The 27,926-nt window shown below is 53.7% G+C and overlaps 1 protein-coding gene across 1 annotated transcript in view; it reads left to right on the top strand.

Moving 5' to 3' along the window:
* AGBL1 (AGBL carboxypeptidase 1) overlaps positions 1 to 27,926 on the top strand; it is a gene marked incomplete at its 3' end in the record, with an annotated part of 374,941 nt that overhangs the window by 250,974 nt on the left and 96,041 nt on the right. The window contains exon 22 of the mRNA XM_081124548.1: positions 19,589 to 19,752. Within this exon, the coding sequence (XP_080980674.1) occupies positions 19,589 to 19,752 (164 nt within the window). The remainder of the gene's footprint in view (positions 1 to 19,588; positions 19,753 to 27,926) is intronic.

The raw sequence follows: 27,926 nt of genomic DNA, 5'->3' as shown, positions 1-27,926 counted from the left end.
GTGCGGGAGCCGCCAGGCCAGAGGGTGTGGCATAGGGGAGGCAGGCAGGCTCCTCTGACGCTGGACTCCCCCCCCCCCCCCCGTCAGAAAATGGGGAATTCGGATCACGCCTGGACCTGCTGCAGCCTTCGGCGGGAGCGTTCGGAGTTTATCCTAAAGGCCCTTATTTTGTTCTCTGTGGACCCTGCCGCGTCCGGCAGGTCCCCCGTTTCCTTGCACCTCTGACATGGACCCTTTCCCTTGGGCTGCCTTTATTCTAGAATTTCCCCTCCCTCCAGAACCGAGGACGGTGTGAGCAGGAAGCGTCAGTGGAGGCCAGCGAGGTCCTAGACGGCCAAGACATAGGACTGCCGGGTGCCAGAAAATCCTGCGAGCCCTCCCGCAGTGGGGGCCCCGGGGACCGGCGGCCAGGTGACCCAGTTCACACCCCGTCACTGATTTATTTACTCACCCACACGCCGCTATGTATATTGGCTGCCTGCTCGGGGCAAGGCACCGTGCTAGGCCCGAGAGATTGTATGGTTAATCGTAGCGCCAGGCACATAACAGGTCCTCAGTTCATCTTTTAAAGGAGATGTGGCATCTGTCGCCACCCAGCCTGCAGAGTCTTCAGTTTATAGGCGACACAGCGGCCCCTCCTGTCGGGCCTAATATCAGAGATGAGCCCCGAATGGAGGAGCCCCTTCTGGTCTCACCCCCGACCCCCATTTCTTTCCCGCCACGTTGCTTCTCTCTCTCAATATCCAGAAACAAAATGAAAAGTTCAGCGGGGAGTGATAAAGTTCAGATTCCATTCGCTTTCGCTCTTGCTGTTCCTTGGCGGGGGGTGGGGGGTGGGGAGAAATCACATTTTTGGGTGACCTTTTTAGTTAATTCACAGCCGGGGGAAAAAAATCACCCTTAGTGTCTGTTTTATTTATAGGTAATTAGACGCCGCTGGTAAGCGTGGTCCCCGAGGGCCGAGCGGGGGCGGAATGTGGCTCCCGGCCTGTCCCCGCGGACTCCCAGCCCCCGGGCTGCAGAGGGCGGGGGAAGAGATGAGGCTGTCCGAGCACTGCAGTAGAGACATGTCCCTGTGAGGGTGGCTCGGTGGGTTGGAGCGTCATCTTGAACACCAAAAGGTTGCGGGTTCGAGTCCCGGTCAGGGCACCTACCTAGGTTGTGGGTTTGATTCCTGGTCGGGGTTCATATGGGAGACAACCAACCGATTGATGTTTCTCTCTCACATCCATGTCTCTCCCTCTGTCTCTCTCTCTGTGTCTCTCTCTGTCTCTCAATGTCTCTGTCTCTCTCCCCCTCTCTCTGTTCCTCCCTCTCTCTCCCTCTGTCTCTAAAAATCAATCAAAACACATCCTCAGGCAAGGACTAAAAAGAAAAATAATTTAAACAGAGCTGCAGCACCTAGAGGAGGGAGGGCCCATGCCGACCTGAGACTTGGGGAAGGCTCCTGGGGCGCGGGGTGGGGGGCATTTGGAGTGAGCCTGACGGACTCTGTGACCCGGCTTTTGACAAGTGATACCGAGGAGGCCGTTTCAGACTCCAGACGTCGCACGTGCCGAGCACAGAGAGGAGCCCAAGGTGCAGAGACGACGGGCCCGTCCTTGCTTTGCCTGAACGTTTCCGTGGGGAGCTAAGGCCTGGGTTTTCCAGACTCCCCAATGTCCCCCCCGTAACTGTTCCTCCAGATGAGCCGGGTCGCAACCAACCTCGGAGTGTTTCGAGCTAAAACGCCGTGGTCTCGGGCGATGTCCCGTGTCTGTGTGTTTCCCGGACGGGCCGGGGCACAGTCCCCACAGGAGAGGGAAGGAAAGACCCGTGAGGTCCCATCCAGCCTGCCTCCCGAGGGCCGGGCAGGCGGGTTCCAGGCCGTATTTCCTTTCCAGCACCCCGTCCCGCACGCACTTACACGCTTACATTTTTACGGCACCTTCCCTCGGAGGAAATGACCTCACTTGAAACGTGACTTACGCGGGGATGCGATGATGCAGTGAGCCCCCTGCTGCCGGGGAGTTTTCACCGCCCCCTCCGGTGCGGGTTCCCCCCATCACGCTCCCCTCCCCCGGCCCCCGCCCCTCCCCCAGGCAGCTCCCGGGGCTTCCGCTTTTAAATCTTTCTGTATTGTTCCAACATCACCGGGAAATCATCTCTCTTCTCATTAGAGCCTCATAAAAAGGGACGTTGCAACCAACCTGCCAGCCGAGTGATGTTTCCGCCTCTGACCGTGACCTTGGAAGTGACAGGAGCCCCCCGGCCCCCGCCGCAGTGTTGCGTGGCCGGTCCGAGCGGGACCCGCCGCCCCCCAGGGCTCTTTTCGAGACTCCTTTTCAAGTTTGCTCTGTGCTTGGAATATTTCTCTTCAAAGGGAGCCGCTGTTCCTTCCCTCCGGTGAAATCTCTCTCTATTCTTTCCGGCCCTCGGTTGCGGCTGCTCCTAGGTTTCTCCGCGTGGGTCGTCTCTTTCCCTCCTGGCGTTTGCAACTCTTTCAATTTGGAATCGCCCGAGCCTCTCCTTGGCCTGAGGTCCTCTTTTGCACGTGGGTCGTTTTAAGAACTGTAAGCACCGTGCTTGCAGGTTCCGCCTGGTTTGGGGGGTTCCGCTTTTAAATCTCTGTATTGTCAGAACGTGCCAAGCAGGGATGGCCTCCCAGCTGTGTGATTTTGGGAAGTCAACCGGGAGAGTGGAACTGGGTCACCTTTGGAGTCAACAGACCCGGGTTCGAGTCCCCGCTCTGCCACTTAGCGCTCAAGATGTATTAGCTCAGCGGGTTGTAAATGACCGCAAACTAGGTCGCGTTAGACAACAGGAACTTATCGTAGCACAGTTCTTAAAACAACCAAAGTCGAGGCTCGGTTCCATCCGGAGCCCCTGAGGGAGAACCTGTGCCTCGCCCCGGCTCCTGGGGGTTGCCAGCGACCCCTGGCTCGTGGACGCATCACTCCGGCCTCTGCCCTCGTCTTTCCGTGTCTGTCTCCTCTGTGCGTCTCCGTCGTCTCTTCCTACAAGGACCCCGGCCATTGGGTTCTCCCTGAGACCGCTTTTATAATCTTTTTCTAAATTCTTGATAATTAAACAAATACTATTTAATAAGAAAGTATGAAGAATCTGAGTTTATGTGTGCATGTATTTATTATGCGACTTGGTAGTTGTCTCATTTAAGATCGTTTCCAAATGGCCTACTATTAGGCACTTACTCTTTGGATCAATGGGCTCTTAATAGCAGCGTTTAATTTCTGCGGTTAGGGCTTATAAAGCTATTTTTGAAATTTTTTTTCTCACTGAATCCTGAGCAGATAATGTAATATAATTATACAGTGTCTAATTTGGAGAACTGGTTGCTGGTTTGTGTCCCAATAAATCCCACTCAACACTATAGGGCCCCTGCCTGCCGGTAGCTCTGGTAACTGGTCTTGCCCGTATTTCCAGGATGCGGCTCTTCTGTTTTGTTTGTTTTTAACTAATCAGGGCAAGAGTTTCTTTATTTTCACGACTGGATTAGGCGACTCATCCATAATCGGGTCGGCTCAGGCTTCCAAGTGCCCCTAGCAGAGAATCACTGACCCCTGCAGGTCTCCACTATCCTTCCTCCTAACAGCAGAGGCAGTTTTTGCCTGCGTTTGTAACGTTTCGTGTCTAGCATCTCACCTGTCATTCAGCACCGTATTTGTGAAATTTATTTATTTATTTTTTTTGGCAGAATGTTTTATGAAACCATTGGCCTGATAGCTAAAAAAAAAAAAGAGAAAAATCAGTATCGTGAGACGCCAGAAAAGCAAATTTTAAAAAAACACACGCAAAACACTGGCTGGAGGACTCTTCTCGATTAAAGGACACCGGGAAACTGCGGCGATCAAAGGGATGGTTACATTGGAGACTTTTGAATATGAACTGTATATTAGTTATCAGCATTATTTATCCGTGTTTAACGTTTTGAGTGAGTGCGAGATGGTGTGGTGCATAGAAGAACATCTCTCCGCTCTTTTAAAAAAAAATTTCATTGTTCTTAGGAGATGATTCATTTAGGAGTCAAATATTATAGGGTCTGAAAGTTACTTTAAAGTACTTCAGTAGACGTGATGCACACACACGCATGTTTGTGGGTGCATGTGTGTGCAGAAAGACAGCCGTGACGTGTGGTCACGTGTTAAACATTGACCAAGGATGTATTGGTTTCCGTGGATGCTATAAACTTCTCTGGGGAATTGAACTTTTTAAACTAAAAAAAAAAAAAAAAAAAGAAAGAAAGTAATAAGCATGCACTGTGATTTAATTCTACCTTCTAAAATTGGAGAAATAGCCCGGCCGGGTGTGGCTCAGCAGGTGAGCGTCGACCTAGGATCCAGGCGATCGGGGTTCGATTCCCGGTCAGGGCACAGGCCCAGGTTGTGGGCTCGATCAGTGACTCTCTCATCATTGATGTTTCTCTCTCTCTCTCTCCCTCTCCTTTCCTCTCTCTGAAATCAATAAAGATATATTTAAAAAAAAAAAATTGGAGAAATAGGTTTTCCGTGGTAATTTCACTTAGCAGATGAGGAAACGGAGGCTGAGGGGAGTTTGGTGGATTCCCTGGAGCGTGACTGTGATGTCCCTGTGGCCCAGGTCCCCTGACCATCTCTTACGCTCCGTCCGCAAAAGCCACGAGGATAGTGCTGCCTGAGAGCCCAGAAAGATCAAAGCTACAAGAGATCCTGGGCTTTTTGTAGTAGATGAAATAAATAGTTGTCAGCTCATCAGATACCGGGGGGTCCAGCATCTGGTCCAGGTTCACGCAGCAAACGAGGGGTGTCAGAGCCTGCAGAACACTATCAAGTTCCCTAATTTCTTAGGTCAGTATTATTTTCACTGCACCGCCCGAAACCTGAGTTCTTGCAGGAAGAATTCTGGGTCCTGAAACATTAGGGCAACACTGTTAAAAAAAAAAAAAGAGTCACCCCAAACCAAAAAAACTGAAACAATCTTCCACTGGAGCCTCAGGTTCCTGTGTGCCTTCCGACCGCGTCGGCCGGGCACGTTTGGCCGCCCTCCTGAGTGTGTGACACGCTTGCTTTCTTTCCGTGGCCCGGCTGGGGGTGAATCCGGCGTGCCACCGAGTTTCTGAATGTTTGTGTTTTTGCTGTGTTACGTCAGCAGTTTGCTGAGGCATTTATTTTCCCCTTCGACAGAGATTCCGTGTTGTCCGTAAGCTATGCGTCGGGGCAGAAGGTAATGATCACGGTGTCAAGCATTCGGGTAACTCCTTGTAAATAGTTCTGCAGGGAGCCCTGCGGGTTTGCCCGGTGGCAGGAAACCTCCAGACGGGGGGCTTCCTTCCGTCTGGGTTTGTTAAGGTCGGTTTCGGGGCTGTTACCGGGCTCCTGGGGAGCAGGAGCGTCGGGCCCCAGACAGTCCTCTCGAACTCGGGAGCATTACCCAGTCTCTTTTGTCCCCATAACATGGAAAAGGTTCTGTTTCCAACGTCCTCGGTCCTACTAGCCACCTATTTATGTTGACTTTTTCTTGAGAGAGGAAAACGTCTGTTCCTGGGGTCCCCGCCCCACCCCCGCCTCTGAGCCCCGAGTTTGCCGTAGTGTTTTCTCTGCTAACGCAGGCCCTCGGCCACAGTGCCGGAGGGAGATCGGCTCCCGGGGACCATGTGCGGTGTTGCTGGAACAGCTCCGGCCTGCAAACGGGGCTCGTGGTCACCTGTTTGCCTTTGGTCGGCGCTGCGACCTTGAGCATACGTATCACTTGTCGTCACTAAATGAGGGGCGTTGAGAAAATGAAAAGACGATGCCTTCCTGTGTGTTTGATGGGTGGCGAGAAATCGGGTTTTACCTGTTTGCTCTTATTAAAATATAAAAGTACACTCTGAAAGATGCATTTTTAAACATCAACCTTAGTTATCCAGGAGCGGTTGGATTTTATTTTTGTTTCATTGAAGAACAGAGCTCCGTAACCCTCCCTTAGCCTGGGATGACTTCGCGTGATCGAACACGGAGCTTTCTCGCCGTCTCTGTGATCTTCAGCTCCGATGATCAAATCCTGACTGTAGCTGTAGCAAAGAGTAACATCAACAGATTAAAAAAAAAATTTTTTTTTAAGATGGAGTAATGTTGTGATGTTTATGTGCCGATAAGAATGACCTGGTAAAGAGGAAAGAGCTGATAACGTGGCAGAGAGAGGCAAGAGCTGCCGGACGGATGTCCCTGAGCGGACGCGTCCGTGGAGGGGCTAACCTGAGGGGGTCCCATGGTCTGTCCACAGCAACGGGAGGAAGGCGGGGTGCACGCGGGCAGGTTCTGGAAGAGGGGTAGCGGGGTCTTGAGGGGCTGGGCGAGGTCTCCTTTGATCGCTTTAATTTTACTTGTGAAATCGGTAGAAAGAGCATCTGCTGAGAATGAACATGAGAACGAGGGAGCTGGAGGACGTTTCAGAAGCAAGTAAAAGACGGGAAAAGGCTCAGTCAGAGCCCCGGAGAATGAATGGGCCGGGGAGACGCGCTGCGAGCGCCTGGGAGCAGTGAGGGCCCACGAGAAATGTGTGGCCGTGGGCGGAAAGCTATCCCGGCCGGAAGGGGGGGTGTCTGTCCGTCCTGCAGGTGGGTGCTCGGGGGACGGTGGGGGGTCACTGGGCGCGCACGGGCCAGGGACTGATTCCCACGGCTCACGGTGGACTTAGACTAGGTAAGGAGAACAGGTATATTCAGAATTAACACTTTGTTGCGGTTCCTTCTATTTTTTTGATGCACAGGACAAGTTGAATTAAAAAATAATAATAATCTAATTGTATCTTTCCATTCAGCAGTCTTTCACGGGCCTTTTAACTTCGGTTTCTCAATAAGTTAGAATGTTTCTAACTTAAGTTAGAATGTTTCTGTTTTGAGGGGCATTTAGTTTTGTGAAAGAGGCTGCTACTTTCCTCAGATGTGCTCGCATCATTTAATAGTAACAGATCCCTTCTCCAGTTTTCCGCCTGGTGCGTGGCCGCCTGAGATAAGTGTGGCGATGTGACCGAATTTGCCCGGTCAGATGAAAGCGCATGTCGTGTGTCCATCTATCTGGGACAGATGGAAGCTACATAAGCTGTGAGATGGGGGGGCCTGCGTCTCTGACATATGGGGGTAATAACTCTGGCCAAATGATTATCAACGAGACATAACTTCTTTTATAAGCTGTGTCATTGTGGGGATTTTCGGGGAATTCACTGATGAATTTCAGCTGTCCCACAGTATGAAAGTTCAGTTTACCATTTTTTTCCTATGTCAAGCATATATTTCTTATTTCCCCCCAGTCCAAATAAGACTCTCTAAAAATATGAGCCAAACAAAAAGGCATTATTTTAAGAAGGGCGAAGAAAGAATAACCCGAATTTAAAAACTCTACGGTGAGATACCCGTAAAGTTTAGATTTGCTGCCCCCCAGTAACGAAAGTTGAATCACAAACTGACAGGCCTGCAGCACCAGCGCTTGACCCACATTCCTCCTGCCCAGCCTCCCTCAGCTCGGACCCGTGGCCTCCGAATATACATACAGGTCTTGCATAATTTTCTGTAGCCTCCAGCTAGTCTCACCCATGCTGCTCTCTGCCAAGGACAAATCCTGTAAAGCGATTTGGGGATTTTATTGACTTCACAGTTCATTGGCGGAGCAGTGATTCTTGAGAGGAAAAAAAAAACCTCACACAACACACTGTAGTTAGTTAGTAAATCCCCTTACCACTTCTTGGCTCAGATCTCCAAATTGGCTTGCTGCTGAGAAGGAAATTCTAATATTACTCATGCACATGTTTTCAAGACTACTTTTCCTGTATTTCTTATATCCCCCCAACATACAACTCCGTTAAGTAGTTCTCAGGGTGTGAAAATCATCTTGATAAAAACACGCCTCCCCACACCTCAGCCTCTCGGGGCCCCTGACGTGGTGGATCTGGTGGCGGGGCCTAGGATTCTTCGCCTGCGTCACCCGTGGCTCTGAGGCTTGAGAAATCGCGGGGAGGCCTTTACGGGTCCCGCTGATAGTCTCCCATTCAGCTGTGCTTGAGGTGCTGAGGACAGTTAGTTGCTTTGTCTGATAGTCTAACAAACGTGTGAGGCCGGGGATGATGCCCTAATGCACAGGACAGTCCGCAACAAAGGCTTTTCCAGCCCAGATGTCAACGGTGCCGAGCTGGCGAATCCTCAGCGCCGAGCCTCACGGGGAGTTTATCTCAGAGGACGTACTTGCCTTTATTTCAAGAGAAGCCAGTTCACCCGTCAACCAAATTGGGGTATTGCCAAGTAGCCTTTTCGCACTCTCCTTGCGTCATCCCCTCAGTTGTGACCAAAGTGAGTTAAATCAGCATAAATATCCCGGGGGATCATGATCACAAATGGGGGGGAGGCACCCCCCACATCCCTTCGGTGACCCCCTCTTGCGTTATGGCCCCTACCCTGTGGCGCCCGCTCATTTCCCAGCCCCCAGTGTTGGGCGCCGGCTTCCTCCCAGATCCGCACGTATCACAGAGGCCCTGCTCTCTGTCTATAATTCTCAAGGCCTAACAGGGCTTTCTGTGTTCGGGCAAATAAACATGCTGCCAATAATCCAATAAAGCCTTCACAGACATCGGGCAGAAAGCACAGCGAAGGGCCCCGCGCAGTCTATAACTGCTTGCTTTTTTTATTTTTTATTTTTATTTTTTTTATAAACCCCACACTGGAGCCCGGAAAGCAACACAGATCCCAAGGCAATAAAAAAACCCCAGGTTTTACCCTTCCTGTGTGGCTGGCTGGGCGCCCAGGTGGAAGGGACGAGCCAGCTTGTCGAGTACGACTGAGAAGCTAATTTCTTTTTTATTTATTTTTTATTAAAAATATATCTTTATGGATTTCAGACAGAGGAAAGGAGAGGGAGGGAGATAGAAACATCAATGATGAGAGAGTCATTGATCAAGCCCGCACCCCGGGCATGTGCCCTGACCGGGAATCGAACCCCGATCGCCTGGATCCCAGGTCGACGCTCCACCGCTGAGCCACGCCGGCCGGGCGAGAAGCTGATTTCAAGCCCGTCTTTCACGGCGATGGCTCCCCCTCCCGCGCTTGAGACCCGCAGGCCCGCGTGTGCCATCGCCTTGGGCCGTCGCCAGCCAGCGCCTTACGCTCCCAGAGACAGACTCATGTAGCAAAACTCGATCCTGAAGCTCATTTTTGTTGGTTTTGTTTTTGTTTTGGGAAACAAAGGGTTGTGTTTCCCAGCTCCTACTTTATGGAGGAGCTGCGATTAGTTTAGGCCACCGATGAAAACAGGTTAGAGGGATGCTGGGCGTTACTGGGTTAAAGCTCGACCCACAGCAGAGGAGAGAGGAAGCCACGCGTGGGATGCCAGTCCCTCCATAGGGAGAGCTTTATCTTCAGCAGAGTGACCTCGGGGTTTTGCTGATAATCCAAACACCCACGTTTTATCCTGAGCCGTAAGCTTGCATGTCACCAGGGCCCAGATGGGTGACCTAAATGAATGAAAAGGAGGGGGCATGGGGACAGTGTTGGGGGGTGTCTTTGGTCATTTAGGTGCCATTCATCCAGTTTCCAGCCCTCGCCCAGCAGCTCTGCCGAGGTGCTGACGAGTTGAAATGTGTTTTCAGGTCCTCGCATTTTTCAAAGACGTACGATGCTTATTGAGAATGTAAACAGTTCTAGTTTTTGTGACATGGGTATGTGATTTCATTTAGAAAAGTATCGCGCGGGCCAGCAAACAAACACACCGAAACATTTTTGTCAGCTGGATCCGGCTGGGGCCTGGCAGGCTGGGCCCCGCTCTTGGCCCGTGGACTTGAGGGCAGAGCATCCCCCTTGAAAATAAATAGCGTATGATATTTATGAGCCCCAGGACCCCGATCAGAGCTGCAGTGGTTTTTTAAATACTTTTTTTTTTTTAACTTTTACGTCAGGATCCACATGCATTCCTAGGAGGGAGCAGGTGCCGGGGTGACCTGTGGGCATCTCTTTTCACTGCCCGCGTCTCCTCTAGGGGTCACTGACGCTCTCTTTTGAGCAGGACTGTGGTCACTGACCTCCCGGTCCCCTTCATGGTAAGGCTTTCCTGATGACCTGGCCCTGCCACATCCGCCAGCCATGGAGGGACACAGATCAGACACAGCCCGCCCTTGACTGAAGACGTCGGTAACCATCAGAATCAGACGTGAGCTTCGTGTGGCCTCAGCACCCGCAGGTGGCCGCTCCGGAACCTCTCTCGGGCGCGTTTTGCTCAGATGTCGGAGCGTAACATCTCCACAGCTCCTGCTTTCGGGGCTGCGTTACAGAAAAGCAGTGCTCGCGTTAACCAGAACTCGCACTCACAGCCCGCCAGGGAAGGGGGTGAATTTATCCATAAGGGAGGCGAGGGGAGGGCTGGTTGGATCATCAGGCGCTGTGAATACTGGTGCGTCGAGGGGGACACATCTGGGGCCGGGCCCGGTCTCTGGAGATGCATTCTCCCCGAAGACCGCGCCTGGCCTTCCCGAGCGGGGATACAGTCCGTTGCACAAGCCCTGAAGGCCGACCCAGTTGCTTCTGGCTGCTGGTTTCCTGGCCCCGGTCAGGGCTGGTTGTCCCCGCTCCCCGACGCGGGCTCCCGCCCTTCGCAGGAGCGGCTGGTTAGCATTCCGAGGGAGCGTCTCTCCGATGGCATGAGTGGGAAGCCAGGCTGCCGATTTATTTATACGCAGCCTCGGGGCAGAGCCAGGGCGCGTGTGTAGAGCTATAAGAGGCAGACAGGACTTTCTGTGCGCGCATAGATACACATACCGGTTCCGGGGGTTGTTTGGAGTGGAAAGCTATTGCCCCATGGGTTGGGAAAGTGACTGAGAGTAGGATATAAAGATGCCAGAGAAAGACTTGGTGTTACTGCTCAGCGCAGGTGACTTTTTCCAATTCGTGGATAATAGTGTCCCGCAGAAACGCTCTGTCCCGTGCGGTGACCGCAGTGTCCCTGTGTGTGGGCCTGTTCTGCCGGGCGTCCTAGGGAAGGACGCGTCTTTGTCAAGGTGTCTGTCTGTGGGATTGACCGACGGGGCCACCGGCCGGGGCCCACCCCAAAGGGCAACAAAGCGAGGACCTCTGGCGGGTCTTGGTGGGGGCAGTCGGAGTGTAGGGTCAGGGGGGCTGGATTTGGGGTCCAGCCCTCCTGCTTATTGAGGGTTCCGAGGGCCTCTTATCGTTCGCATAATAGAATTTTGATTGGACTTCCCCTAAGTTTTGGAATTGCAGCCAGCCGATACGCACTAAAAATCATGAAACACTTCATTTTTTTTAAAATCTCCCAATGAGCAGACACCTTCTCAGGGCTTATAAAGAGGAGTCAGATTGGAGCCTGTGAATCCTCACAGCACATCCCGCTGCAGAACACGGGCAGGCAGGCCGGGGCGGCCGGAGGGATGGTCCTTACGGTCTCCTGCAAGGCCAGGCTCCTGCTAAGGTGCGTCCTGCCTGCTCTGTCCCGCGGGTGCTGAGCCTGTGGGAGCTCCAGGGTGGTGGGTGGTGGAGACCAAGGAGAAGCAGCCTCTCCTGGGGCTGGAGGGACGCCCGCTGAGACGTAGGCCCTGTGGGCCCAGCCGGCAGTGGGGGAGCTGGGAGCCCGGAGCTCCGTGGTGGAGACCGGCTGGCGGGGAAACTGTAAGACACCTCTCCTCTCGCCGAACCTCCCTCCAACGAGAGCACAGAGGTCTCCGGCCTCTGTCATGACACCTAATTCTGACTCTTAAATTCAGCGTGTGAGGCGGGAATTTCATACTTAGGCTCAGAACTGCGTCCTCCCCGCCCCCGCCTTCCTGGACTTTCATTTCTCAGCACCTAAGTCCAGCCACGCTGGAAATCAGGGTCTTGCTTCCGTTTAATCAGAGACTGTGGTCCTTCATAGGACCAGTTGCTACATTTTTCAGAAATAGGTTTGTCCGAGAGGCAGGGAAATTCAGTGCAAAGCCCCTAACGAACCCTTGTACAGAAAACCTGAAATGTCGAGTGCACCCGTGGTGTAACTGGCTGTTAAAATACCACTGAGGTTCCCAGGTGTATAAGCTGCCAAACACTAAAACCTGTTGCTGGAAAAAAAACCTTTTTTTTTAAGGGAAATATTTACCATTAAATACCAAGGGACTTTTGGCCCTTTAGCAGGACAAGGCCAGGGTAGAAAGAAGGTTGGTAAGGAAAAAGCATTGTGATTTCCCAGCCCCTCTCCCCTGCCACACACCTGGGGGGCAGCTTCAGGGGGACCCCCGAATAGCCCGACAGGGGCCTTGGAGTTGGGGTTGGAGCCCCGCCCAGACCTGGAAGATAAGCGGTGTGCTGGATAATTGTGTCGATGGCGGGTCGCAGGCGTTGTTGGTTTGGAACAATTTCCCTGGGCAAAGGCTACGTGCGCGTCCCCTGTAGAGGGAGAGAGCCAAGGGCGCCTCAGGCCCCGTCCCCTTGAGCCGCAACGTGGCAGAGAAGCGCCTCGGGACGGTGCAGCCGCGTGTGGAGATCTGAGGGTCCACGGCGAGAAGCTGAGCCCTGGCCGGGAGCTCGGCTGGTTAGAGCGTCGGCCGGACGCCCCGAGGCTCCCGGCTCGATGCCGGGTCAGGGAACATACTGGAAACAACCGGCGATGCGGGGACGCGTGGAGCGGCACATCGATGTTTCCCTCTCGCCCTCCTTTCCTCTGTCTCTCAAATCAATCAATAAAAATAAATTTGAATTTTTTTTTTAATGTATCTTTATTGATTTCAGAGAGAGGAAGGGAGAGGGAGAGAGAGAAACATCCGTGATGAGAGTCATTGATCGGCTGCCTCCTGCAGGCCCCCGACGGGGGATCGAGCCTGCACCCCGGGCCTGTGCCCTGCCCGGGAATCGAACCCCGATCTCCTGGATCCTAGGTCGATGCTCAACCGCTGAGCCACGCTCGGCCGGGCTAAATTTGAATTTTAAAAGAAAGTGGGAAGTAAGAAGACTCGCTCTATAGGAAGTTCCCAAGAATAGCGGTTATACCCCCCCCCAAGTCGGGGGTAACTGCTCGGCCACAGGAGCCGGGGCCTCTCCTCCTCGGGGCCTCTGCCGAGGCCCAGCCCCGGAGGCGCCCAAATAGCGGCACGCGAGTTAGGAGAAAGCACCAGCTCATCCCTCCCTCCCCAAACCCCAGCCTCACTCAAGTTGCCGGTTCACTACCAACCTCGACTGAGAGGAGCCTTGCCTTTGAGCAGAGATGAAAGTGTCTCTTTGCATATCACAGGAAACTTCTAGTCGGAACATCTATCACGTAGAAGAGCTCGGAGTCGGGAGATCTGTCCACAGGTTCATTCCGCAGTGAGAGGAGGACTGTGGGACTGTGTCCCATGAATAAACCTGGGGAACGTGGGGCCGGGGGCGTAACCCCATAGCCGCGCGGGGCCCGTGAATGGATTATGTGGAAACGGGACGTTCGCTGGTTGGCTGGCCGGGCCACACAGAAAGCAAACAGGTGCCTCTAAGGACAGAGGAAGCCAGGATTTTTAAATTAATCCCCTGCCTCGATCACTCCCAATCTCTTCTGCTCCCCTTTACTCTCAAGAGGGTCCCAGAAGACCCAAGGTTCCCCGACCCCTGATCCTTCCTCAGACCCGACCTGCTCCGCCTCATTGCTTCCAGCCCCGGAGCTCCACGGACGGCCAGGGAGCAGTCGTGTGCTCATCGCAGTGTGAGACTCGGTGCTGCTTGTTTATTAATGGACTTTATTTTAAATTTTTTATTGACAAGAGGCACCTGAGAAACTGTCGGATGGGTGGACGGTGTGATTGGAAGCAGGGACATTTTTGGTTTCCTTAAAATAGGACCCTGCCAAGCGTCCAGGACTCTGCAGGGAAAGGCGCTGCGATGGAGGCCTGCAGGCGGACCTGGGTCGCCCTCCGGCCTGCGCCCCGCGTCGGGCTCGCCGCCTCCGTGGGCAGCATGGGGCCGTCTTAGCAGAGTCTCAGCAGCGTGCTCCTGCTCCTGCTGCTCCGTCTTGGGCCTCTGAGTCTTTTTTTTTTTTTTTTTTAATATATCTTTATTGATTTCAGAGAGAGGAAAGGAGAGGGAGAGAGAGATAGAAACATCAATGACGAGAGAGTCACTGATCGAGCCCGCAGCCCGGGCCTGTGCCCTGACCGGGATTCGAACCCCGATCGCCTGGATCCCAGGTCGGCGCTCCACCGCTGAGCCACGCCGGCCGGGCTGAGTCTTTTTCATTCACAGCAGCACATCCTGGTCCTTTTGCCAACAACATGCCCTAACCTGCATCCCCCCCCCCCCCATGTGAGAACCAGGCGGCTGAACGAGGCTGGAGGCAGGGAAGGGGGAGACGGGTCCGATTGGAAAGAGAAGCGTGTCTCCCGTTTGGCCTGAATGGAGGGAGCTAGCGCGGGTCCTGCTTGCTGGGGTTCCCAGCCGTTCCCTCCCCGGCACTCGGGCATCAACGGGGGGACTGCGGGCTCTGTGGCCAGAGCGTGACAGCCTGGCAGTGCTCACCGCTGTTATTACTATTTTATTACTATCCGTATTTCTGTGCCCGTGGAATCCGAGGGCCTCGCTGCACAGATGCAAACCCTGGGAAGTCAGGAAGCCACAGGCGGACCGTCAGCGCCGGCAGCTGTGGGCGGGTGTGATTTCAGCGTGTCCCCTGTCTCCGGTGGGCAGAGCCAGAGGTGTTCAGATGCATGCCCACAGGGAAGCGAGGACGCCGTGCAGAACGCGCCAGCTCCCCAGCCCAGCCCGGGCAGGGAGCACGCCGGGGCTGGGCCTGCGCGTGGCCCCCGTGCCATATTGGGCGAGCCTTCTGGTTTCTTGGCGAGAGAAGGGAGATTTGCAGAGGTAGGACTCAGGGGGACATATCACCTAGGAGGAAAGAGGACCTCCAGGTCTCCAGAAGCTTCCGTTAAATAGGTGAGGCGCGAAGCCTTGCACATGGACGTGGGCGTTTGGGTTGTGCCCTGGGAACATTGTCGTAACCCTGGTTCTGATCGTACTGAACCTCATAACCTTGAACAAGGCGTTGCTGGTTTACGGGTCTGTAAAACAGAGAGTCAGGCTTGCGAAGTTTCCCCTCGGCGCTCAAGTTCTAGACGGTCTGAAAGGCAGCCTCTGATTCCTATCTGCCCTCACCGACGTGGTCCAGAGAGATGGGGGAGGCGGTCACCGAGGACCGGGCCGTCTGCTGTGTCATCCGTGGCTCCCGGCACAAATGCACTGATAAGGCCCGGGGCAGGTCGGGCCTGGCCAAAGGACACGTTTGCTGTGTCATCCGTGGCTCCCGGCACAAACGCACTGATAAGGCCCGGGGCAGGTCGGGCCTGGCCAAAGGACACGTTTGCTGTGTCATCCGTGGCTCCCGGCACAAATGCACTGATAAGGCCCGGGGCAGGTCGGGCCTGGCCAAAGGACACGTTTGAAGCCCGGCCCACACCTCAGCCCCGCTGTCCCCGTGACCACGGGGGTCTGTTTGCAGTTACTAAGGGAACAGTTGTCGTAATGGATCGGGGAGCCCCTGCTGAGGGGACGGGCGCAGAGCGGCGCTGTGCGGAGGAGCTCGTCACACACAGTGTGGCCGCGACACCGGCATGCTTCCCGATTGGTCCGTCCTCGGCGCGGGGGCCTCAGGGTCCATCTGACGGGTCGCTAAGCGGGGAAGCCTGCGCGCTTCCCAGAACTCAGCCCTCACTTAAATCTTCCTTGTTATCTCTTGGTAAACTTCTGGGGTTCATTATAGAGCCTTTGGGGGCATTTACTCCTAAATCCGTTCCTTGGTATTTTATAGCGGTGTTGCTGCTGTGAATGGGATTTTTATTATGCTTAATAATTTATTTTCCTGGTTTATAGAAAGAAAATTGATTTTCTGGATATTTAATTTGTAACCTGTCTACTTACTCAGTTCTTGCCTTATATCTAATAGATTTTCTGTTTCGCTTCATTCCTTTGGTTTTAGTACATAATCAGTCTTCAAATAATGATAATGTGATTTTTCCCTAATATTTATGACTCATTTTTTTCCCCTCATCGAATTGTTTGAAACTTGTCAAATAATGATAAATGACAGGAGTGGGAGTGGGCCGCCGTTTCAGCCAGAGTTTCAAGAAAAACTGAGTGTGTCAAGTATGGTTTTGGCCATTGGTTTCATGTAAGTATTTGCGGTTATTAGTGACGATAATAAACCCTTCGATGGTATGATAATAAAAACTTAGGTAATGTGCAGTGGGCCAGCTAATCTAAAACTTATATGTACACATATATTTATATACACTTATATACGTATATACATATATATATATAAAATAAACTCACTGAATGGTCTCAGCTGGCCCATGAGATAGGGAGTATTATTATTTCTATATTATTCCCATTATGCAGACGGGGAAATTGAGGTGCCGGCAGGTCAGGTAACTTCCCGCCAAGACAGGAACAGTCCGTGGCCGCTCCGGGGCTGAGGCCTCAGCAGCCGGGCCCGGCCCGTGTCCCCGCCCGTGGGCAGCGCTGCTCTCAGGTGCGGGGCCCGGGTGGGCCCTGTGCTGTGACTGTCGGACCTGGGGCAGTGCCCAGAAGGCCTAGTTGTGCCCGCCTCTGCCTTTTGGTCTCTTTATGTATTAAACACGTTAGTAGATGTCCTACTGACATCACCCCCAGGTCGTTTTTAGAAAAAGACTCTCTAGATCATGTTGTTTAATTGCTTTGATATAGTTCTATTTTTGAATATAAGTAACTTTTAAAAATTAGGAGATATATATATATATATATTCATTCATATGTGTATATATATATTCATTCATATATATATAGACACTCATATATATATGCACATTCATATATATATATATATATGAATGAATGAGGTTGGCTTGCTGCCTTATGTGCTATAATGATTAGTGTTTTATATTAGGATTTTGCTCATATTTCCCTCCATTATTTTATTCAGTTATAACTGACAGACAGCATTATATTAGTTTTAGGTGTAGAACATAATAATTCGACGCAGGTATAGATTGTGAAATGATCACCACAATAAGTCCAGTTAACATCCAGCACCACACAGCCACAAATTTTATTTTTTTTCTGGCGACGAGCACTTTTAAGATCTACTCTCTTAGCACCTTTCACACACATGATGCAATATTATTATTTACCACGGTTGCCAGGCTGTATAGAACATCCCCAGGGCTTGTTTATTTTATAACTGGTAGTTGGTGCCTTTGGACCCATTTTTCCCACCTCCAGTAGCCACCAATCTTTTCTCTGTATCTATGATTTTGTTTCTATTTTTTTTTTTTTGTAGATTCCCCATGTAAGTGATTTCACACAGCGTTTGCCTTCCTGTGACTTACTTCACTTAGCAGAATGCATCAGGGTCCAGCCACGTTGCAAATGGTAGTTTCCTTTTTATGACTAAGTAACATTTCATTATATATAATTGTGTGTGTGTATATATATATGTATACACACATATATTTATAGGCTACATTTCCTTTATTCACTCATCCACTGATGGATCCTTAGCTAGTTTCTGTGTCTCAGCTGTTACAAATAACAGAGTTATGCTGACATTTTAAAAGAAATTGGGCAACTTTTCTTTTTGCGGGGTGTGCGCTCAGTGCTCCCTCCTGAGGCCCCCCCACATTAACCCCATTTCCGGGGCACAGTGTCTCCCCCTCAGTTCTGTGCAAGTTCCTTCACCGTCTCCGGTGTTCAATCCGGGGAGCCGGGTTCGCATCCCCCCTCCCCTGTCCCCTCTCCCTGCCGCCCTCGGGGAGGCTGCCCGAGGGGGTGGCGTGGCCTTGCCCCGATTCCCCTCCACCGGGCCGGCGGGAAGACAGGGCCGAGGAAATAAGTCCGACCCCGGGGCTTCCGCGCCCGCAGAGAGACGCTGCGATTTTCCTTTCTCTTTACAGAGCGATCTTTTCTGTTGGCTTCCGAAAAACACCTTGTTAAGCTCCTGCTTCCTCCCCTTCCCGCTGCTGCTGTTTGCGGGGCGCCGGCTTCCCTCACCCCCGAAGCGGTGCCTTCTTTCTTTAGGAAAACAGCTGTGCACACGCGGGGCCAATCAAATTCCCAAGCCGCTGAAATAAACTTGAGAACTCTCCACTTTGCTGTATCTTTGCACCTAGAAAATTCTCCGGTGAGGCTGGAGATGTTCCAGCGTGGGTCTCCGTGTCCCCCTGGGCCGCAGCGGCCAGGCCTTTTATACGGTTGCTATGATTTGGATGTGGAAAATCTATTTAAGAAAATAATATTCAACTATCGATTCCCATTCAAGCGACATGTGCTCGACAAACATGAAGTCCTCAGGACCGCGCTGAATTCTGTCGTGTTAATTATGTCTGCGAGGGAGCAGAGGAGAGGACCTGAGCTAATATCGATATTGGGGGGACTCGGAAACACTCCCTATAACCACAGGCCTAAGTATATGGGGGAGCGCATTCGCACCCCCTTTTACCGATGAGAAAAACCAAAGCTCCTAGGGGCCATTACGTCCACGGTGACACAGCCGGGAAACAGCGAAATCGGGGTTCACACCCGGCTCCTGTCCGATGTCAGAAGACACGCACGATCTAGCTCACGGTGTGACCGAGCCCCCCCCCCCGCCCCCCGCGCCCCGCGTCGAGCGCTTTCTGACGATCCGTGACGTCAGATTCACTCGCTCGTCTCTGACCAGCTGCCAGGCTGGGGCAAAGCACGATTCTGTGGGTCCGATTGCTCTTCCGTGTGGCCTGGAAAAGAGCGGTGCCCCCGCCCCGTGGGGCTTTGGCGGGAATCGCCGAGCTGGTGCACGCGAAGGGCTCAGAGCGGTGCCTGGCACGTAGTAAATGCTCAATAAAATGGTAATAAAGTGGTTTTTTTCATTGTTATTAGCTGTTACTTTGTAGCATAGAGCACATCTCATGGCTTTGCCTTCTTGCGTTATCGCCTGCAGAACAACTACACAGATGGTTCTGACTAAATGGCTTTTTTTCTTTTTTTTTTTAACGTTTCAATATTTATATATGGAAGATCCTTCCTCACTTTTCAGCGTTGGGGCCTTGGTTGGTAACTGTGTGGGAGGGAAAAAAAGGGTATTTCTTAGTAAGATCGTTTACAAACTTTGCTTTCAGCAGTGAGCTCTCTTTATATTTTTATTTATTTTCATTTTTTAAAATCTTAGCTCCAGGATAATTTTTCCGTGGCTCTTCAGAGAGGTTGGAAGGGAGAGAGAGAGAGAAAGAGGCAGATAGACAGACAGACATTGATTGGTTGCCTCCCGCACACGCCCTGACCCGAAGATCGAGCTTGCGACCCAGGTACATGCCCTTGGCTGGAATCGAACCCGGGACCTGCCCATCCGCAGGCCGATGCTCTAGTCACTGAGCCAACCAGGCCGGGGCTGCACTGAGCTCTTTGCAAAGCTCGGCTGCCTTGACTGCAATGGGGGAGATGACTTTTGTGCCTGAATTAGCCTTTCTGTTTTTGGGGTGCTTCTGCAAGACCCCGGGTGTCACGGCAACGCAGCCCGGGAACCATCCACCCGCAAGCCGTCCATCCGCGAAGCGCAGAGGGGAACACAGGGGGCCGAGGCTGAGACACGCCGCTCACCCCTAACACCCGGTCCCTGACGCCCTTGTCTGCCCGCAGGGCCTGCAGTTCGGGACCCGCGAGCTGGAGGAGATGGGGGCCATGTTCTGCCTGGGCCTCCTCGTCTTGGAGCTGAAATCCGTCAGCTGCAGCCGCCAGCTCCTGACCCGCGCGGGGGCCCTGCTCAGCGCCGAGGGCGAGGCCCTGGACCACCACCTCCGCAGGTAGGGCGCTCCCAGGGGAGGGCATGTGCGCCCGCGGCTCCCTGGGGGACCGGCTCAGGAGGGGGGCCGCTGGCAGAGAAGAAACCTGGGGGAGCCGCCTCAGTAGAGCCAGACCCTGAAGAACGGGGGGGGGGGTGCTGTGCACATGTACCCAGCAGGGCAAACGGGAAGCTGTTGGCATTTATAAATATTGCGCATGCATTTTGCTTGGCGTGACACATGCCACATGCTTGTGTTTGCCAGGTGTGTTTTTCTATGTACATTTTGGAGCCATAAATTACTTAGCACAAAAAAAAGGGGAGGGGGGCAGTGTGATTGCCAGGATCCAGGCACTTGGAGACAAGAAGGGGGCCCCTCCGAGCAGGAGAGCAGCCGAGGGAAGGCGAGGAAGACAGTGGCCGGGGAGCCTGACTGCGCCGCGGCGGGGCGAGCGGGACCCCCGAGGGCCGCGAGGGTCAGCGGGCCGGGAGGGGGGCCGTCCTGATTCTCTTTACTGTAGACGGGTATTTTAGACTTGACCTAAACAGGCGCAGGGGGCGGGGAGGGATGAATGCAAGGCCGAGTGAGAGAAGCAAGGACCGGGGACGGCAGGGAGCTCCAGGCTGGGACGCTGGCGCCGCCTGCGGAGGGAACGGGTGGGGCCGCCTGGCCGCCGGGGGAGGTGGCGCCTGCTGCTGGATGGGGGGGGGACCCCGGCCGGAGAGAAAGCCGGGGCCATCTTACTTCCGGATCATTTTCATTAATTTCCCTCCTCTGGGGAGACCCCTCAACCCAGTCGCCAGTCAAGCCCGGAACAATCCAGCGGCGTAAATGAACGCGGCCTCGGAGGGCACTGGTTTCTCGGAGACTTAATTACCCGCGCGAGGTAATTAACTTGCTCGCCACGCTGCGCCGTAGATCAGAGCCCGTGGAAACTTGAGCAAGTGCCGACGTCTTTCCCCCCTGGAGTGGCTGCCTCCGGCGCCTTTGGTTCAGACATCACGGCCACCCCCTCCTGCCCGCTGTCCCCCCCCCCGCCCGCAGTGCCCGCCCCAGGGCTTGGGCGCGTTTGGCACCCTGGCGTCTGAGCCTCTCCCTCTGACAGCAAACGAGGGCCTCGGCCTGCCAGGATGTACACTTCAACTTGTCTTTTCATCTGCGCCTCTGCTCGGCTGTCTTGGGCGCAGGCAGGCCCGGGCTCTCTCTCCCGGTTCCTTCCCTGTCCCCCCGCCCCTCGCTCTGCGCTGCTCATTGCGAGGGGAGACGGAGCGGGCCTGGCAGTGCCCGCCTCCCCTGAATTGATTATTCCCGCCTGTTGGATCTGATGCCGTGAGGATTAGTTGCCTGTAAACTGGAACGAGAAGGGATCCGTCCAAGAAGTGCCTTTTCTAATTCGAGTCTAAAGGATTTGGTGTCAGGCCCCAAAGGCAGGGGCTTCTGTGGGGGTCCCCGAAAGAGCACGGTGCTCCCGGCCTCTCACAGCGTCCCGCTCAGCCGACTGTTCAGTGTTCAGGTGGAACCGGCCCCCGGAGACCGAAGCCTGGGGTCCCCTCAGGCTGCTGCTGCTCCCGAGGGCAGGACCCCTCCGCTCAGGGTGAGGCTAATACGTGTGTTCGAATGGATCTGAATTGAACGTGGGAGGCGTGGAGTTTGGAGGACACGGCCTCGCTCCCCCGGGCGTTTGTATCATCATGATTTTTCTGTTCATCGAGGCTGGTGACCAACACAGATGGCGGTTCCTGCCCGAGGGACCCGAAAACCCCGTGGCTGGGAGGAAAATCACCCCGAACGTGGCTTGACCCAGAAAAGATTTTAGCCACTAAGGGGGCAGGGTGGGGCAAAAGTAGGTTTACAGTGGTGAGTACTGGAAACACAGAGTTTGTCCTTATATTATTATTTATTAATTATCGTGTTATTTTCCATACGGGCGGCTGTAAACCTACTTTCGTCTCGCCCTGTACGTTCAGGGATGTCAGAGGGGGACTTAATAAAATGAAACCTATTGCTTCGAAAGCGGCCACAGGCTGATTGAGTGCCCTTGGATTAGTTAATGAATGGAGGGGCCAAGTCATGAATAATAACAATCGGCAGAGCCCGGCCGGCGCGGCTCAGCGGTGGAGCGTCGACCGAGGATCCAGGAGATCGCGGTTCGATTCCCGGTCAGGGCCCAGGCCCGGGGTGCAGGCTCCTCGACCCCCAGCAGGGGGCGAGCAGGAGGCGGCTGATCCATGACTCTCATCTTTGATGTTTCTCCCTCCCTCCCTCTCCCTTCTGAAATCAATAAAGACATTTTTTTTTTTTTTTAAAATCGGCAGAGCAAATCCTGGGGATTTTGTTACCAACAGGGTTCTTAGGATAATACAAAGGGCGTAACCAATGTTTGCTAACATAACTCTCCTGGTGCTTGATTTAAAGACTTCCGCCAACTTCTTCCCTCCTGCCCCTTCCTTGGGGTGTTGCCGTGATTCTTATAACACAGTTAAATGCTTTAGAAAGAGTCTCCTGTTGCTCCGGAGAAGAGGGACCTCTTACCTAAAAGTCTGCCTTGAAGGAGTGCAAGGCCGTGGTTTTTTGAGCCTCTCGGTGTTGACCCCTGGGAGCGATCTGCGGGGAAGACAGAGTGCGGCCGGGCGCTCTGGACATCGTCTTTCTGACAGTAGGTTTCACGCCTCATTTACCGTAAAAACAATTCGATTGGGGTCACCATCCACAGAGCCGCTCACTGGTTTTTCGAGAGCCAGGGAGAGCGCCGACGGGGGGGCTGCTTGCCCGGCGGCGGGAGCGAAACACGAAGCACACACAGGCCTCGTTTCGGTTTTTCTCTTACTGGTCTCTCCTTCCCCGCTGCTCATTTAAGAAATGTCTTCAGGTCCATCACGGCGCCTTTTGATCTTCCCCGCGTTCCTCTCTGGCCCCCCTCTTCCCCCCGTCTCACCCCCGACAGAGCTGCGAGTGCGCGGCAGGAATTCTGAGCCGTTTCTTCAGGAGGCGCCGTTGATCCGCCCTGACAGGTCTTTTGCAAAGTCATTTAAGCGTTTGGCCGAGGCGGCCGCTGTTCATCTCGATTGGTGCCCCTTCAGCGCCCCTTTGTCTCCTCCGCGGAGCCCCCCGTCTCCGCCGTGTGCCCCGCCATTAGGAACAGGAGAGACCGGGGGGTTCCCAGCAGGAGCCCCGCGCCGTCTTCATGCCCCCCGATTCGTGGACCAGGGCTTTCCTTAGCGTCAGGGCGCGCGAGCCGAGGCCTCTCCTGAGTTTGCCAAGTCAACACACAAAAAATAAAAACATTTTGAAGGCTTCAGAAAACATAACTATATTTTTAATCATAAAAAAGATACACGATTTTTATTTTTTTTTAAAAAAGCACAGTTTTGCCCTGGCCGGCCTGTGGCTCAGTGGGTTGGGCATCGTGGCATGCACAGAAAGGTTGCGGGTTCGAGTCCCAACCAGGGCGCTTGCCCCGGTTTCCGGGTCGGTCCCTGGTAGGGGCCGTGCAGGAGGCAGTCGGTGGTGTTCGCTCTCACACAGATGTTCCTCTCTCTCCCCCTCTCCCTTCCCCTCCCTCTAAGTAAATAAATAAATGAAAGTACAGTTTTGTCTTTCTGGGTGAAAAAATACATGAAAAAAAAAGGTTCCTCCCCCCAGCCCTGTCTTTAATCACCTACAACCCCACCACCTATTGAGAACCATTGTCAGCCTTTGGATGAAATTAGATTATTTTTTTCACTTATGAAAAAACAAGATTATTGCCCAGCCGGGTGTGGCTCAGCGGTTGAGTGTTGACCTAGGATCCAGGCGATCGGGGTTCAATTCCCAGTCAGGGCACATGCCCGGGTTGTGGGCTGTAGCCGATCAATGACTCTCTCATCATTGGTGTTTCTCTCTCTCTCCCTCTCCTTTCCTCTCTCTGAAATCAATAAAGATATATTAAAAAAAAGAAAAAGAAAAAGCAGATTATTTAATCCCTTTAACCACAATGATAGTTCTTTGCAGATTCTTTCTAAACACTTCCCCCCCCTCTGAATAGACTTTATTTTTTAGAGAAGTGTTAGGTTCACAGGAAAATTGTGAAGGAGGCACAGAGATTTCCCAGACACCCAACTGAATTCGGAGCAGTCACAGAAAGGCAAAGTTGAATATTTCGGGTCGGATTTTATGCTGATTTTTCCAGAAAAAGCAAATTAAAGTAATGCAAACCCCAGTTAGTGTGTCTATGAGGGAGGAGGTCTGACAGTGTCAGACATGTCCCTGCAAATCGGTTTCCTTAACTCTGGGGAGGCCTTGAGCAACCTGCGAGAGGGTCCCCAAGAACCTCCCCTTGCGTCCCGCGCGTCCGGCTTGAACATCCCGCAGGGAGATAAACTCAGCAGAAAACAGTATTTAACGTGTAGCTATTTATAGCGAGGAGGCACGTATCCCCAAGTAAATTTAAACAACCCAGATTCCTAGCGGTAATGAAAAGAAAGAGCGCCATCGATGCATTTTCTGGGATACGACGGAGCCGTAGGCATGAAGAGCGTTTCAATGCCCATGTACGATTATAATCACAGAGACAGTCATTAGAACCTCGCGTGGGCCAGACGCCGTGCTAAGGCTTTTACGAGTGTCCTCCCACTTATCATATAACCCGTCCTGCGAAGCGGGTGCTCCTGTTAGCATCGCCTTTCACAAACGGGGGAGCTACGGTTTGCGGAGGCCCCGGCGCTGGCCAGGCCGGCGTGACTCTCGGGAGAGGCGGCTGGCCTTCGGTTCCAGTTCTAACTCCAAGGCTCAGGGTCTTGCCTTTTATGACATGCAGCCTTTCAATTAATAAATGAAAAAAGAAACCACGCACCCCAAAACCCAGTATAATTAGTGGCACACGTGCTGCTTGTGACTCCGCAATATGCAGGCGCGAGGCAGAGGTGGGCCCGTTAAACTTAGAATCTAAAACTGATCTCCCCGGTTTCTTCCTCTGCGCGGTGAACATATGTCTGCGTGCGTTTGTGTCTAAGTTGTAAAATCTGGATGGCACGGGCTCGGTTTGGCCCGGAAAGATCCCTCGATCGTTTCAGTCCTACCCTGGGACTGAAACGCAGGATGACCGCGTCCCGACCCGTAAGAATTCAAAGGCCAGCGACGACGGGAGGGGCCCTGCAGACAGAGGGCGGCTACCTCCTGAGCCCGGGCTTGCGGGGACCCTGCAAGGACTCCTGCGGCCCAAGCGATTCCCGGGGGGCCCGGGGGGACTGGTCAGGCGTAGTTAAGGGGTTTGCCTATCGCCAGCCAGCACCGGGGAGCTCCCGCCTGTGCCACAGGCTCACCGGTGCGAATGGCTGACCCGCCGCCGATGAACCTATAAGGACCTGGGCCTACAGCAGGCTGCCAGCCCCGGGGAAGCACGTCGGTCGGGAAACCGGCTCCTCCGGCTCCCCGGATCCCCGGCAGCCTCCCGCGGCCCCGGGGTGTCGTTGTTAAATTCAAAACAATGGGAGGTGTGTAAAAACCTTTGACGTTCCCCCCGACGGGGTGTTGGACTTAAGAAGGTGCCTGGCATGGATGACCTGAGTTAGTTAATAGCTTTTCGTTAATTTTTAGAGCAGTGCTTTTTTTTCTTTTGCTTTTTTTTTTTAAAAATATATCTTTATTGATTTCAGAGACAGGAACGAAGAGGGAGAGAGAGAGACACATCAGTGATGAGAGAGTCATTGACTGGCCCACAACCCGGGCATGTGCCCTGACCGGGAATCGAACCCCGATCGCCTGGATCCCAGGTCGGTGCTCAACCGCTGAGCCCCGCCCGGCCGGGCTCTTTTTGTTCTTAATGCCGACTTTCTGCTGAGTGAGGAGCCCGGGGCCCCCTGTGGCCCTTTAGAATTAGGGGTCGACCCCGTTTCACCTGTAAGAGAGTTTCCCAGACGTGGTGGAGAAACACACACAGAACAGCTATGGGCACAGCAAAGGTAAAAGACGGGAAGGAAAGGAAAGACGTCGCTTCGCAGGACGCGGCGTCGAGGTCGTGATGTTCCTACCGGGGCACCCTCGTCAGGATGGGAGGAATTATAGAAAATTCACATTTTTGGGTGTAAGGTCCCGAGCTCAGACGACTCGGGTGTAGAAGGAAAGGGCCACTGGTACGTTTCTCGGGACATTTCCGTTTTTGCCCGATTGCTTGACCTGTCCCGTTGTCCGATGCCGCTCCCTCGGGAAGGTACTAAGGCGGGCGGCCTGCGCCCAGTCACCGCGCCCGGGACGAAACCGTCCCTCCAGTTTCCAGGAAGCCCCGACGTTAGCGCCGGGCACGGCGATCGTGTGAAGGGCGCGATCCAGGCACCTCGGTGCTTGTGCCAAGTCTGCCTGCCGACAAGCGGCTCCGAGACTCCGGGGAGGCGGCTTAACTCGTTTACTCTCAGGTCTCTCAGCTTTGACATGAAAGACGCTTAGGTTCCTCTCGGCTCTCGTACCCCGTGTTTATTTTCAAGGCTACACCCTCCCGGGAGTTCGAACCTGGGCACTGAGGCCGCAGCCCCGAATTCAAGACCTGGCACAAGGCCTGGCTGGCAGTTGACTGACGCCAAGCGGCACAGAGCTCCGATGAGATTGCGTGAAAATTGAAGCTTTTCTCGGTGCCCGCTGAGTGGATGAGGGCGGGACAGAGGCTTAATCGGCAGGGCCCAGCTGACCGGAAAACAGGAGAGTTAAATGCGTGTGTTCAGAAGCGGGTGTCACACGGCGGGGGGATCTCCCGGCAGGAAGGGCGTCCGACCACCCGGGGGGGCCTTGGGTCCTCTCACCGGGAACCCCGGCTGGTACGGGTTCGTCCGGCTCAGACCTCAAGTACGTTCTGGTAAGAAAAACAATAACCTCGCGGGAGAGCCCGGCCCGGGCTCCCTGAGGCCGTCGTGGCTGAGAGGGGGGTTCCGTCGGGGGGTGGCGCCGGGTTCGCCTGCTCCCGCATCGTTTCGCGCCGGCGAGGATGGAAACGGCGGCGGAGCGAGTGTGTTTATGCCGACTCGGTCTCTGTCACTTTGTCACGTGGCTTTTCAGCCCCCTGTGCTTTGCCACCGTGTGACCAAAAAATGAGAATTCAGCGGTAGGAGGACACCGAGTGCCGGGAGGTACGCAAGGACCTGACCCACGTTATCTGGAAGAAGCCGGCCCTCGGGAGTCACCGCCGGCTGTGACGTTAAGGGGGAAGCAGGGGACGCGTCGCCCGCCGACGGCTTGGTAAACGCCGGGCCGTTGCTCTACGGCGGATCCGAGATTCAAATACAGGCCCCTGAATTCCAAAACATTTTTTAAAGATAGATTGTAAATCAGCCGAACACACAGATATCCGCAAAGCAGCCTCCAGGAGAAAAGGGAGAACGTGGGCCATGAGAGGGGACCCCTGTAGATCGGTTTTCTTACCCCGAGAGCTGGTTCCTGTAAGGTCGGTGCAAAGGTCGTCACCTCCTCCGTGGTGGGGAAGCGCACGGATTTTATTATAGTTTTACTCGGGTGTAATTCGCGGACAATAATAACCTGCGTGTATTTAAAATGTGTAGCATGATGCGTCTTGGAACATACGTGTTCGCGCATGAAACCGTCACCACCGTCCAAATCGCCGGTGTCCCCGCCCCCTAAATAGCCTCGAATCCCTTTGTAGCCCACCCCTCACCTGGGCAGCCACTCATTTGCTTTCTTTCCCTACATATCAGTCTCCACTTTCAGAATTTTATATAAATGGCATCGTATAGTACGTACGTCTCCCCCCCCCGACTTTGACTTTTTCCCCCACTCAGCACATTGGCTTTGAGATGCGTCCATGCTCGAATCGGACTTGTTTTATTTACTGTGTGGTTACACTAGCCGGCAGGTCAAAGAAACAGGAGACACGTCCACCGGTTTGTCCAGCAGATGCTCTGTTTCCCTAACAGCCTAACATGCATCCGTCCCGACTGACGTTTTTGTTTTCGCGGGTTGCACCCCCCGCCGGGCCTGCGCTTCCTGCAAATTGGGGCCTAGCCGGCTCCCCCTTGACGTTCAAGCCTCAGCTTAAATGTCAGATTTCACCGGCTCAGCGAGACGGTTTGTGACCCCCTTGCCTCAAGTAGCGTCGCTCCCGGCCGGGCGCGGCTCCGCGGGTGAGCGTCGGCCTGGGACCCAGGCGATCGGGGTTCGATTCCCGGTCGGGGCACAGGCCCGGGTTTGCCGGCTCGATCAGTGACTCTCTCATC

The sequence above is a fragment of the Miniopterus schreibersii genome (genome assembly GCF_964146895.1).
Source record: "Miniopterus schreibersii genome assembly, chromosome: 22".
In the NCBI taxonomy this organism is placed as follows: domain Eukaryota; kingdom Metazoa; phylum Chordata; class Mammalia; order Chiroptera; family Miniopteridae; genus Miniopterus; species Miniopterus schreibersii.
The sequence above is the reverse complement of the archived record's forward strand: the minus strand, read 5'-3'. Positions and strand labels throughout refer to the sequence as shown.